The sequence below is a fragment of the Bufo bufo genome, chromosome 1, assembly GCF_905171765.1.
Source record: "Bufo bufo chromosome 1, aBufBuf1.1, whole genome shotgun sequence".
NCBI classification, from domain to species: Eukaryota; Metazoa; Chordata; class Amphibia; order Anura; family Bufonidae; genus Bufo; species Bufo bufo.
The window spans coordinates 499,974,618-499,988,033 of record NC_053389.1 but is presented as its reverse complement, the minus strand read 5'-3'; the positions used below and the strand labels follow the sequence as shown (position 1 = coordinate 499,988,033).

Here is a 13,416-nt window from a genome sequence, read left to right as displayed (position 1 = left end):
TCCTCCATCTCCCCCGAACAAGGACAACTGAGCTTTCCAGTAGGAGGAATGACAGTATTTGTTTAGCAAAGTATGTTATCTATTATAATGTAATTTACATTTTTAAATTGTTTGTCTGATATTTGGATATATGGGCTAAAGTTATTGTCCTTTTCAAAAAGAGAGGTTGCTGATGATAATACTTTTTTCCATATTCTTTTTGACTTTCGGTAACTTTACCTGGAAGCTCATTGGTTCTCTCACACAACTATTATAATAACATTAAAGTATCTCAGAGATATCCTTTTTACAAGCCATAATATATGCTTTCAGAGCAAGCCAGCAATAACAATGATGAGGAATATAACTTTATAATTTATCATATTTATTTTTATGGTGGTTATGAATGTTTGTACAGCGCACTATTGTATATAACAGAGGTGTCTTTGTGCACTCTTAGGCCCCTTTCACACGGGCGAGTATTCCGCGCGGGTGCAATGCGGGAGGTGAACGCATTGCACCCGCACTGAATCCGGACCCATTCATTTCTATGGGGCTGTGCACACGAGCGGTGATTTTCACGCATCACTTGTGCGTTGCGTGAAAATCGCAGCATGCTCCTCTTTGTGCATTTTTCACGTAACGCAGGCCCCATAGAAATGAATGGGGTTGCGTGAAAATCGCAAGCATCCGCAAGCAAATGCGGATGCGGTGCAATTTTTACGCACGGTTGCTAGGTGACGATCGGGATGGGGACCCGATCATTATTATTCTACCTTATAACATGGTTATAAGGGAAATTAATAGCATTCTGAATACAGAATGCATAGTACAATAGGGCTGGAGGGGTTAAAAAAAAATAAAAAAAAATTGAACTCACCTTAAAAGGTTTCTACCACCAGAAATACTGTTATGTAGCTGACTGATATAGCTATGCGCTAATGTCAGCACTACATAACAGTATGTTTCTAACATTAGTCCCTGCAGCCGTTTTTGTTAAAAAAGCACTTTTATTATATGCTAATGAGCCTCTAGGTGCTATGTGGGCGGAAAATCAGCACCTAGAGGCTCCGTCCACTCACCCATTATCCCGCCCAGGTCCTCTGTTCTGCCCGCCCAGCTACTGAGTGAATGATGCGATCCTGGTGCCGGATTGCTCACTGCGCCTGCGCCGACTACGTCACAGTGAGGAAGCCGGCATCAGGAGAGCGGCCTTCACTCACTGCGCCTGCGCCAAAGACAGAAGTGAACGGCGCAGGCGCGGGATTTCGCCAACGATGCAGGGAACAGTGGCATCAATCAAGAGGAGCGGGGCTGGCACAACACTGGACCTGGGCGGGATAAAGCGTGAGAGGCTCATTAGCATATAATAAAACTGCTTTTTTAACAAAAACGGCTGCAGGGACTAATGTTAGAAACATACTGTTATGTAGTGCTGACATTAGTGCATCGCTAATGTCAGTCAGCTACATAACGGTATTTCTGGTGGTAGAAACCCTTTAATCCACTTGTTCGCGCAGCCGGCATCTCTTCTGTCTTCATCTGTGCTGTGAGCAATAGGACCTTTAATGACATCACTCCGTTCATCACATGGTCCATCACATGATCCACCACCATGGTCATGGATCATGTGATGAGCGTAGTGACGTTATCAAAGGTCCTATTGCTCACAGCACAGATGAAGACAGAAGAGATGCCGGCTGCGCGAACAAGTGGATTAAGGTAAGTTTAATTATTTATTCATTTTAATTTAACCCCTCCAGCCCTATTTTACTTAGCATTCTGTATTCAGAATGCTATTATTTTCCCTTATAACCACGTTATAAGGGAAAATAATCTGTAGATTGTATTATTTTCCCTTATAACATGCTTATAAGGGAAAATAATAGCATTCTGAATACAGAATGCTAAGTAAAATAGGGCTGGAGGGGTTAAATTAAAATGAATAAATAATTAAACTTACCTTAATCCACTTGTTCGCGCAGCCGGCATCTCTTCTGTCTTCATCTGTGCTGTGAGCAATAGGACCTTTGATAACGTCACTACGCTCATCACATGATCCATGACCATGGTGGTGGATCATGTGATGGACCATGTGATGAACGGAGTGATGTCATTAAAGGTCCTATTGCTCACAGCACAGATGAAGACAGAAGAGATGCCGGCTGCGCGAACAAGTGGATTAAAGGGTTTCTACCACTAGAAATACCGTTATGTAGCTGACTGACATTAGCGATGCACTAATGTCAGCACTACATAACAGTATGTTTCTAACATTAGTCCCTGCAGCCGTTTTTGTTAAAAAAGCAGTTTTATTATATGCTAATGAGCCTCTCACGCTTTATCCCGCCCAGGTCCAGTGTTGTGCCAGCCCCGCTCCTCTTGATTGATGCCACTGTTCCCTGCATCGTTGGCGAAATCCCGCGCCTGCGTCGTTCACTTCTGTCTTTGGCGCAGGCGCAGTGAGTGGAGGCCGCTCTCCTGATGCCGGCTTCCTCACTGTGACGTAGTCGGCGCAGGCGCAGTGAGCAATCCGGCACCAGGATCGCATCATTCACTCAGTAGCTGGGCGGGCAGAACAGAGGACCTGGGCGGGATAATGGGTGAGTGGACGGAGCCTCTAGGTGCTGATTTTCCGCCCACATAGCACCTAGAGGCTCATTAGCATATAATAAAAGTGCTTTTTTAACAAAAACGGCTGCAGGGACTAATGTTAGAAACATACTGTTATGTAGTGCTGACATTAGCGCATCGCTATATCAGTCAGCTACATAACAGTATTTCTGGTGGTAGAAACCTTTTAAGGTGAGTTCAATTATTTTTTAAGTAAAATAGGGCTGGAGGGGTTAAATTTTTTTTTTTTAATTTAACTCGCCTAAATCCACTTGTTCGCGCAGCCGGCATCTCTTCTGTCTTCATCTGAGCTGTGAGCAATAGGACCTTTGATAACGTCACTACGCTCATCACATGATCCATGACCATGGTGGTGGATCATGTGATGGACCATGTGATGAAAGCAGTGATGTCATCAAAGGTCCTATTGCTCACAGCACAGATGAAGACAGAAGAGATGCCGGCTGCGCGAACGAGTGGATTAAGGTGAGTTTAATTATTAATATTTTTTTTTTAACCCCTCCAGCCCTATTTTACTTAGCATTCTGTATTCAGAATGCTATTATTTTCCCTTATAACCATGTTATAAGGGAAAATAATACAATCTACAGAACACCGATCCCAAGCCCAAACTTCTGTGAAGAAGTTCGGGTTTGGGTACCAAACATGCGTGATTTTTCTCACGCAAGTGCAAAACGCATTACAATGTTTTGCACTCGCGCGGAAAAATCACACATTTTCCCGCAACGCACCCGCCTCTTATCTGGGCCAAAAATATGACGCCCATGTGAAAGAGGCCTTAGTGATATCTTATGTATAATAAACATTGCTCAATTATTGTCTTTGTAAAGAAGCAATTATTTTTTAAACTTAGTCTGTACAGCTATTTATAACCACACTAAAAGATTGCTTATCGCATTCAGTAGATTGAATTTACAGTACAAAGTTTTTTTATCTTCTGCCTTTTATTTCTTGTTTCTGTTGAGCACATACTTCATACACCTTATATATTGCTTAGTTCAGAGGTAGAATGGTGTCCCAGGCAGTAAAATAGTGACTTCTGCAATATACACTTGCTAAATGCATAACAGAATGTATAAAGCAATCATATGACATAACAAAGATAGGGTAGCATAGTAATAGCTAATACGAAATATTCCATAATCTTGCAATTATCTGGACGCCGTTAATTTTACTGTACAGTACAGTTGCTTTCTGCAAGGCTGAAATACTAGGCAATAGGGATAGAATTTTATGAAAGTCCTGCCTTAGGAAATGTGGCAAGAAAGACGAATGGTTTCATACAGAGGAACAGATAAAGACAAATGCTGTCACAAATAATTAGGTACAGGCCATGTCCTTTACAGATTGATGGAATAAATGGTTTATATAGATGATAGACACAGGCTAATATTCTAATAGCTGATGAATAAATGACACATTCAGTATATGGATACAGAAAGAGAACAGATTTACAGCACTGTATAATGGGCAAAGGCTAAGGATAACATATCACTGCTGATCAGATCACACATATGAAAAATATACCTGTCTCTGCTTCTGCCAGATTAGTCTATAGACAAAAACTCATGAGTCTTCTTGCCTAATAATAAATATGAACCAGCACTCGTTTCGTGCACATAGCAGTGTTGTAGAAATATTAATAGTTGTAATCTGCTCTCCAATGTCTTTATGTAAGGAAAGGTAAAAATCTCAACCGCAGTCAGCCAAAGGTGTTTTCATGTTGAATTCTTGCTGATCAACTCCTCCCGCCCTGCTCAGTCTGTTCACTTTTATTTACTCACAAAAAGTGTAAAAGGGGCTGGCCCATAACAAGGATGCAGGAAGTGATGACATACAGGAAGTGATGACATAGGAAGACAAGACACCATCATTTAGAATACCCTAGCCAACAAACACATGTATACAATAACCACTGGAGCAAACCTTATCTAGCCTTGCTCAGTGATCAATGCCAGATAAAGTTATTGCTATTTGGAATAAGTGACTTTTAAAAATACCTTTAATAGTGATAATGTGGGTATAGGTATGTATATACCAACAATGTGTACTACAATTTCAAAAGGATTATATATAAATTTCTTTTGACAGGGGAGTAGTGACCCCTAACTAAAACATATGCTAGTGATACAACAACTTAAAACCCACGTGATAATATAATCCATTAATAACCAAACCAGATAAAGTTACTATGATCCTCATGCATGTTTATTTACAGGACAACGTCATTATCTCCAGTGGCTGATCAGGCGCACTAGAGACAACAAACGCACGTTCCTTTCATATATTGTTCTCTTAACAAATGCATCCGCGCCAAGCCAATAAATCCGCATCTTGCGCGGGGGCCCTAGCCGGCGTCCATACATGAGCCAACAAAACACTGCTCTGCTGAACACATCAGTCTCCCCCGGCCCACAGCCCAGTGCTTAGCACATGGACCATTCGCCGACGGAGACCTCTGCGCCCAGCAGCTGTGACAGGACATACACAGGAAGATATCCACTCCAATGGTTTACCCTGACACTGAGAGACATGATGACAATACACAATATATTAAATACACATCCTAATAAAATTTCTACAACAGCAGCCCTTGAGGACAGAATGGATGAGGGATATAGAAATTAGATATTTGCGATATCCAGATTTCTTTAGCATTCTTCCTGAAGTTGTAGACTGCATCTGTACCTATGGCAATTGTAGTTTAGAGATCATGTACAGGAGTGTCACGGAACCATGAACCAGACGTACAACAAGAGATAAGTGAAAATAAGAAGGCTTTATTGAAAATAAAGCTGTAAAGCAAAAGTCCAAACGGATGGTGAAACCGAGCAGAGTCTTTGCGAAGCCAGAGGTCAGGAACCAGCAGGGTAGTCAGACGAAGCCAGGATCAGGAACCAGCAGGGTAGTCAGACGAAGCCAGGATCAGGAACCAGCAGGGTAGTCAGACGAAGCCAGGATCAGGAACCAGCAGGGTAGTCAGACGAAGCCAGGATCAGGAACCAGAAGCAGCAGCAGTCTTAGAAGCATGTGAACACAAGAGGACCAAGCAAGGAACTGAAGCCACAGACCTCCTATATATATGAGCTAGGCATCCAGCTCCTCCCAGGGGAAGGAGGAGCCGCAGGGTGGAAGGCTACAAGAAACCCAGGACCCAAGATGGCCGCCAGCACATGTCAAACGAAGGAGAGCAGCAAGCAGGTAAGACCATGACAGTACCTCCCCCTCAAGGGCCCCTCCTCCGCGGAGCACAAAACGGTTTCTGAGGGAAGCGTGCGTGGAAGGCTCGGAGCAAGGCAGGAGCATGGACATCTGCGGAGGGAACCCAGGAACGCTCCTCTGGACCATAACCACGCCAATGGACCAAAAACTGCAACCGACCGCGGACCAGGCGTGAGTCCAGGATATTGCTCACCTCATATTCCTCACGATTGCCCACTTGGACCGGACGAGGCCGAGGAACCGAGGAAGTGAAACGATTACACACCAGTGGCTTCAACAGGGAGACATGAAACACGTTGGAGATCCGCATGCCAGGAGGAAGCGCAAGGGCATAGGCTACCGGGTTTACCCTGCGAAGCACTCGGAAGGGACCAACAAAGCGAGGCGCCAGCTTGGGAGTGGGCACTCGAAGGTTGAGGTTGCGGGTGGACAACCATACACGGTCTCCGACCTGGTAGGAAGGAGCAGGCGCTCGTCTGCGATCAGCCTGGAATCTCTGGCGCTGCGCAGAGACCTCAAGGGACTTCTGGATCTGTACCCAAGAAGCACGTAGGACGGAAAGGTGATCCTCCACAGCCGGAATATCCTGGGGAGAGAATACCTCCGGTAACACGGCAGGTTGGAACCCATAATTGGCCATGAAGGGAGACGTCCCAGAGGAAGAGTTCACCGCCGTGTTCCTGGCAAACTCAGCCCAAGGCAGGAGGTCAACCCAATTGTCTTGGTGATCGGAGACATAGCAACGAAGGAATTGCTCCAAGGCCTGATTGGATCGTTCTGCGGCCCCATTGGACTGAGGGTGGTAGGCCGAGGAGAAGGAGAGATGAATCCCCAACTGGGAGCAAAAGGCGCGCCAGAACCTGGACACAAACTGACTCCCCCGATCCGACACAATCTCCTTAGGCAAACCGTGCAACCGGAAGACCTCCCTGGCAAAAATCGTGGCCAACTCTTGTGCAGAGGGTAACTTCTTGAGAGGAACACAGTGGCACATTTTGGAAAACCGATCCACAATCATGAGAATGACCGTATGGCCTCGGGATGCAGGGAGGTCCACAATGAAATCCATCCCCAGGTGTGACCATGGGCGCTCCCCGGTGGCTATGGGTTGCAGAAGGCCCAACGGAAGGTGCCGAGGGGACTTACTCTGGGCACAAACGGAGCATGCCGCTACATATGCGGCGATGTCGGAACGTAGGGAAGGCCACCAGAACAGACGTGAAACAGCCCAGGACAGCTGATTCTTTCCAGGATGCCCCGCGGTCTTGGAGTTATGGTAGGTTCGCAACAACCGAGTGCGCAACTCCTCAGGCACAAAACATCTGCCGTTGGGTCTCCCAGAGGGAGCACCAGATTGAGCCGCCAAAATCTGCTCACCCAGGGGAGAGGTCAGGCTGGTGCGAATGGCGGCCAGGATCTGATTCGGAGGTATGACCGAAGTCGGAATCGACTCCTCCCTGGACAGCTCGGAGTACTGCCGTGATAAGGCATCCGCCCTGATGTTCTTGGAACCGGGTAGGTAGGAGACCACGTAATTAAAACGTGACAAGAACAGAGCCCATCTGGCCTGACGTGGTGTCAATCTCTTGGCCTCAGAAAGGTAGGTCAGATTCTTGTGGTCCGTCAGGATGAGAACCGGAACCACCGAACCCTCGAGCAAGTGCCTCCATTCTTTAAGGGCCTGCACGATGGCCAATAACTCCCTGTCACCAATCTGATAGTTGCACTCCGCGGAAGACAGTTTCCGGGAGTAAAACCCACAAGGAAGCAGAGGACCCTCTGGTGTTCTACGCTGAGACAGAAGGGCGCCTACTCCCGTCTCAGACGCGTCCACCTCGAGGACAAAGGGCAACCCAGGGTTGGGATGCGACAGAATCGGAGCCGACACAAAGGCGGACTTTAGGGCCTCAAAAGCTCGGATGGCCTCGAGCGGCCAGACCTGGGAATTACTGCCCTTCCTGGTCAGATCCGTGAGAGGCTTGGCCAGCATGGAAAAGTCCCTGATGAACTTCCGATAATAATTGGCGAAGCCCAAAAAGCGCTGCAGGGAACGAAGACCACTGGGCTGGGGCCACTGTAAGACAGCCGAAACCTTCTCAGGATCCATGGAGAACCCCTCAGCGGAAATGATGTAACCTAAGAAGGTTACCTGGGATCGGTGAAATTCGCATTTCTCAAGCTTACCGAACAGCTTGTTCTCTCGTAACCGTTGCAACACTCGTCTGACATCCAGAATGTGGGCCTCCATGGATTCAGAATATACCAAGATGTCATCCAAATAGACTACCACACACTGCTGCAACAGGTCACGGAAAACATCGTTGATGAATTCCTGAAAGACTGCGGGCGCATTGCACAACCCAAAGGGCATAACCAAGGATTCGTAATGACCGGTCCTGGTGTTAAACGCGGTCTTCCACTCATCGCCCGCCTTGATCCTTACCAGGTTATATGCCGCCCTCAGGTCGAGTTTGGTAAAGACCGTGGCCCCTTTAAGGCGATCGAACAGCTCGGAAATCAAGGGTATCGGGTAAGCGTTCTTGATCGTGATGCGATTGAGACCCCTGTAATCGATGCAAGGCCTCAACTCACCGCCCTTCTTTTTCACAAAGAAAAATCCAGCCCCTGCCGGGGACGAAGATTTGCGAATGTGTCCGCGTGAAAGCGCCTCCCTCACGTACTCCTCCATGGCCTCATTCTCCGCTACCGACAGTGGATAGACTTTGCCACGAGGAGGAACGGCACCAGATTGTAACTCTATGGCACAATCGTATGGGCGGTGCGGAGGTAGGGCAACCGCGCGCACCTTATCGAATACATCCCGGTACTCCTCGTATTCAGGAGGCAACAGAGAGTCCGAGGAAGTACACAGCAACTTGACAGACCCATGGATGCAACTAGCCCCACACTGCGGTGACCACGAGAGGATCTCGACCGATCTCCAATCGAAAGTCGGATTATGCTTCTGGAGCCAGGGGTACCCCAAGACCACCGAGTAGTGTGGAGACGAAATAACCTGGAGGCAGACCGACTCTCTGTGAACGGCACCAATGGCTATCCCCACTGGAAGGGTCTCATGAGTCACGTGTGGCGGCAGAAGGGGTCTGCCGTCTATCGCCTCAAGAGCCAGTGGGGAACCTCGAGCCTGCAGAGGAATGGAATTGGCGGCAGCGAACACACTATCAATGAACAAACCACCAGCACCAGAGTCCACCAACGCCTGGGTCGTCACCGAGCCCCCGACCCAGGAGAGGACAACAGTGATCAGTGGTTTGTCAACACGGGAAACCGGGGACGAGGAGACTCCACCCAAGATCTGCCCCCGACAGGATCTCAGGGTACGAGCGTTTCCCGGACGGTTCGGACATGCCAACCGAAAATGCCCACCGAGACCACAGTACATGCATCGGCCCTCGCGTCTCCGGAGTGCCCTCTCCCCCTCGGACAGGCGAGCAAACCCCAGCTGCATGGGTTCACCCCCAGACAAGTCATCCCCAGGAGGCGTGGGAGGAGAGGGAGGCACGGGTGGGACAGCAAACGTAGGCACCAATCTGTTAGAAGACCTCCGCAGGTTCTCCTTAAAGGAAGGTCTCTCCCTGAGTCCGGTGTCAATCAAAATCAGGAAAGAAATAAGAGACTCGAGCTCAACTGGTAGGTCCTTAGCTGCAACCTCATCCTTCAAGGCATCCGAGAGACCATGAGAGAAAGCAGCGACCAGAGCCTCATTATTCCAGCCCACCTCTGCTGCCAGGGTACGAAACTCAATGGCGTATTCAGCTACGGATCGTGAACCCTGTCTGATGGACATAAGGAGCTTCGCAGCAGAGGCAGCACGAGCCGGCACATCGAATACCTTCCGAAGAGAAGCAACAAAACCGGAAAACTCGGCAACCACCGGATTGTTGTTCTCCCATAAAGGGCTGGCCCAGGCCAAGGCCTTGTCCGAGAGCAGCGAGATCAAGAAGCCCACCTTTGATCTCTCAGTAGGAAAGGCATGTGGCAGCAACTCGAAATAAATGCCCACCTGGTTAAGGAAACCTCGGCACTGAGTTGGCTCTCCCCCAAAGCGCTGTGGAAGAGGGGCAGAACCGGTCATACCCCGAAACACCGCAGGCGCAACAACAGGTGTCGGGGTAGACTCTGGCGCAACAACCGGAGCGGCAGTAGGAGCGAGCCCAGGAGCGACAACCGACCCATCGGCAACGGGAGCGAAATGAGCCGTGCGTTCAAGCAGGGTTTGCAACACCACAGCGAACCGACCCAACAGGTGATCCTGCTGATCAAGTCTGGCAACCAGCGTGGGTAGCGAGGATGGCCCTGTACCGTCAGAATTCATGGCTTGGTCCTAATGTCACGGAACCATGAACCAGACGTACAACAAGAGATAAGTGAAAATAAGAAGGCTTTATTGAAAATAAAGCTGTAAAGCAAAAGTCCAAACGGATGGTGAAACCGAGCAGAGTCTTTGCGAAGCCAGAGGTCAGGAACCAGCAGGGTAGTCAGACGAAGCCAGGATCAGGAACCAGCAGGGTAGTCAGACGAAGCCAGGATCAGGAACCAGCAGGGTAGTCAGACGAAGCCAGGATCAGGAACCAGCAGGGTAGTCAGACGAAGCCAGGATCAGGAACCAGAAGCAGCAGCAGTCTTAGAAGCATGTGAACACAAGAGGACCAAGCAAGGAACTGAAGCCACAGACCTCCTATATATATGAGCTAGGCATCCAGCTCCTCCCAGGGGAAGGAGGAGCCGCAGGGTGGAAGGCTACAAGAAACCCAGGACCCAAGATGGCCGCCAGCACATGTCAAACGAAGGAGAGCAGCAAGCAGGTAAGACCATGACAAGGAGTTGCCAGAAAGAAAGAAGGCAAAGAAAACAATTCAAAAGTACAGTCAACATAAGGTTTTTATTATTGTCTGGTAAAGAAAAGAGTAGAAAAGAATAGGAGTACATTAGATGCAGTGTGCTAAAACAAGGAATACAGCTATCATTCCAGATATGTTATTTTGTAACAAATTTGTGATTAGGTTTGTGTAGTGGGGGGGGGGGCAGGTTCATTTCTCTGCTATCCCAGATGGTACAAAAAGATATTGTGCATTTTGGCTAATATCAGCTTTCAAAGAATTATTATATTGTTTCTATTTAAGGGTCACCAACATTTTTAACCACTGTAATATTGTTAAACTCTTGCTTTATCTTTATTTAATATAAATTTTTCCTTTGTATTATGATTATACTTTTTGTTTTCATTTTCTGGAGTCAGTTTTCACTATTCTTGTCTGCCTTCTGCACTTTTTTTGGTCATATCCGAGGAGGTGCAATAATCCAGTCATTCTATCATTAATCCTCTACTAGTGATAGTCGGTTGATAATTAGTTTCACTGCAGACTGTATAAAAGAGTAGTTTTGTTTGGCTACTAGATGCCAGCACTTGTGAAAACTGTAATATTTTCTAATTTAATTTACGTGGATGCAGTACCACAGAGGGTTACTGCAAATGGTTAATTTGACACTTAATGGGTTAATGTCCATTGTTAATGGTAATGCACTTTTGCTGTGTGATGTTTGTAAACCAAGTGTCAAAATGGGAACACCATTTAGTTGGTGTGCTCTGCAAAGTGAGAGGAGGCAGGTCTTTCTCCTTCGGGTCAGGAGCTTCTACCAGTGGCTGCTTTTAACATGACTACTTCTTTACATGGGGTTGTCCTACAAAAGCCCATTTTTACTTAGGTGGTCTAGCTTTTCAGGTACTTATAGTTACAAAGAATGGGGGGCTGTATGTCTCCTTTCCTAGCCAAGAAGACGAGACCACTATTAGCCACTCATATATCTCTGTTTTGGATGTTCCCACATGAACAAGCACCATATAAATGGAAACAACAAGAAGGTCTTCACACTGCTGTGGCAGTGGGGCTGCAGGTGATGGATGGCAACATGTGGTCCAAACCTGAATGTTATTCATGCTAATATTTTACACTTTCTCTTTGCCCTTCTACTTATTATTAAGATATAATAATTGTGACCCCAGGTTTTCACACAGTAATGCAACCTAAACGTTCATCAGAATTGAACTCCATTTGAAGTCATTCATTATTATGGACAAAAATTAGGGTGTGATTTACAAATAAAGTATTGGAATTTATTAATAGTGTGACATGTGATTAATGATAATGTTTAGGATGCATGTCAAAGATTACATGTTCTGCATTTCTTCTTTTGGGTGCATAAATACTGTCCCCATGCTAGAGACCAAACCAAATGGTCAAAACTCCTTGTTGAAAAATCTATGCTTTGTATCATAATTTATTAAAATTATTGCTGTGTATGCTTTAGTTAGGGAATGAGTTTACTTAAACTGAACTTATTGTTTCAGGATTGGGAATTTCCTCACTTCATGGGTGATGTGGATGTCAATCTCCCTGGTTTACCTACTTCTCACATGCAGTTCAGAGTGCCATACTGCCAAAGGATATTCAAAGAGGAATACCATATACATATAACAGGTATGTGTCCAGATTGGGGATGATATCATAATCCAGTTTCAAATGGATTTATATTGTTAATAGGGTTGAGCGAACCCGAACTTTAGGATTTTTGGCCTACGGACCCGAACCCGAACATTTCCGTAAAAGTTCGGGTTCAGTGTTCGGCGCTTTATTGGCGCTTTTTGAAAGGCTGCACAGCAGCCAATCAACAAGCGTCATACTACTTGCCCCAAGAGGCCATCACAACCATGCCTACTAATGGCATGGCTGTGATTGGCCAGAGCAGCATGTGACCCAGGCTCTATATAAGCTTAAGTCACGTAGCGCTGCACGTCACTCTGCTGTTACAAGTGTAGGGAGAGGATGCTGCTGGACTTGTGATTTCAGGGAGAGAATAGGAGAGAATCTAACTCAGCGATCTACCTAGAAATAGTTGTGTGGGTGCAGGACACAATCGTTTTAACCTGCCCTGAGGCCATTGGCCATTTTATGCATGATCAGTGCACCAGCACTGCATCTGAGCTTTTGGGACATTGCAAATCACAATTTTTGGGGGGCAAACTACAACATCTGAATTGGTCAGTGTGCAATTTAAGGTAGAAATACACCCATCATTTTCTGGGGTTTGAAAAACACACTTTTCCACTTCACCACCATGACGGCCCAGAGAGATTGACCCCTGACCTCTGTAGGGGCAGGAACAGAGATAGGTTTAAAAGGACCCCTCCCACCACCATTCACCAGTGTGTTCCTGCCCCTATAGCGGCCAGGACAGAGTAAAGTCCTCTCTGGCTTTCAGGGAGGTGAAGTGGACCTCGTTTTATTATTTTTAAGTACCTGGGTGACCGCATCGGTGGTGTTCCTTGCCTCCCTTGCGGGTCCTTTTCACCCAGAGATGCGTCCCCTGCTCTCCGGCGGACTTTGTTCCTAAGCTGACAGGGAGACGCCAGGGTCACGCTCCCTGTTGTGGGAAGCCTGCCCTGAGCTGCCGCTGAGTCGCCTGCCTCCAGGGAGGTAGCCGACCGGAAAGACGCTCAGCGCTGTCGCGCGCGTCTGACGTCACTTCCGGGCCGCCGGCGGAACCCGGAAGTAGACGGAG

The 13,416-nt window shown here is 47.1% G+C and overlaps 1 protein-coding gene across 4 annotated transcripts in view; it reads left to right on the top strand.

Annotated features, from left to right (window-relative positions):
- Nucleotides 1-13,416, top strand: part of TMEM117 (transmembrane protein 117) — a 528,179-nt gene that overhangs the window by 495,558 nt on the left and 19,205 nt on the right. For all 4 annotated transcript variants that reach the window (XM_040410696.1, XM_040410688.1, XM_040410704.1 and 1 more), the window contains exon 7: nt 12,206-12,335. In XM_040410696.1, the coding sequence (XP_040266630.1) occupies nt 12,206-12,335 (130 nt within the window). The remainder of the gene's footprint in view (nt 1-12,205; nt 12,336-13,416) is intronic.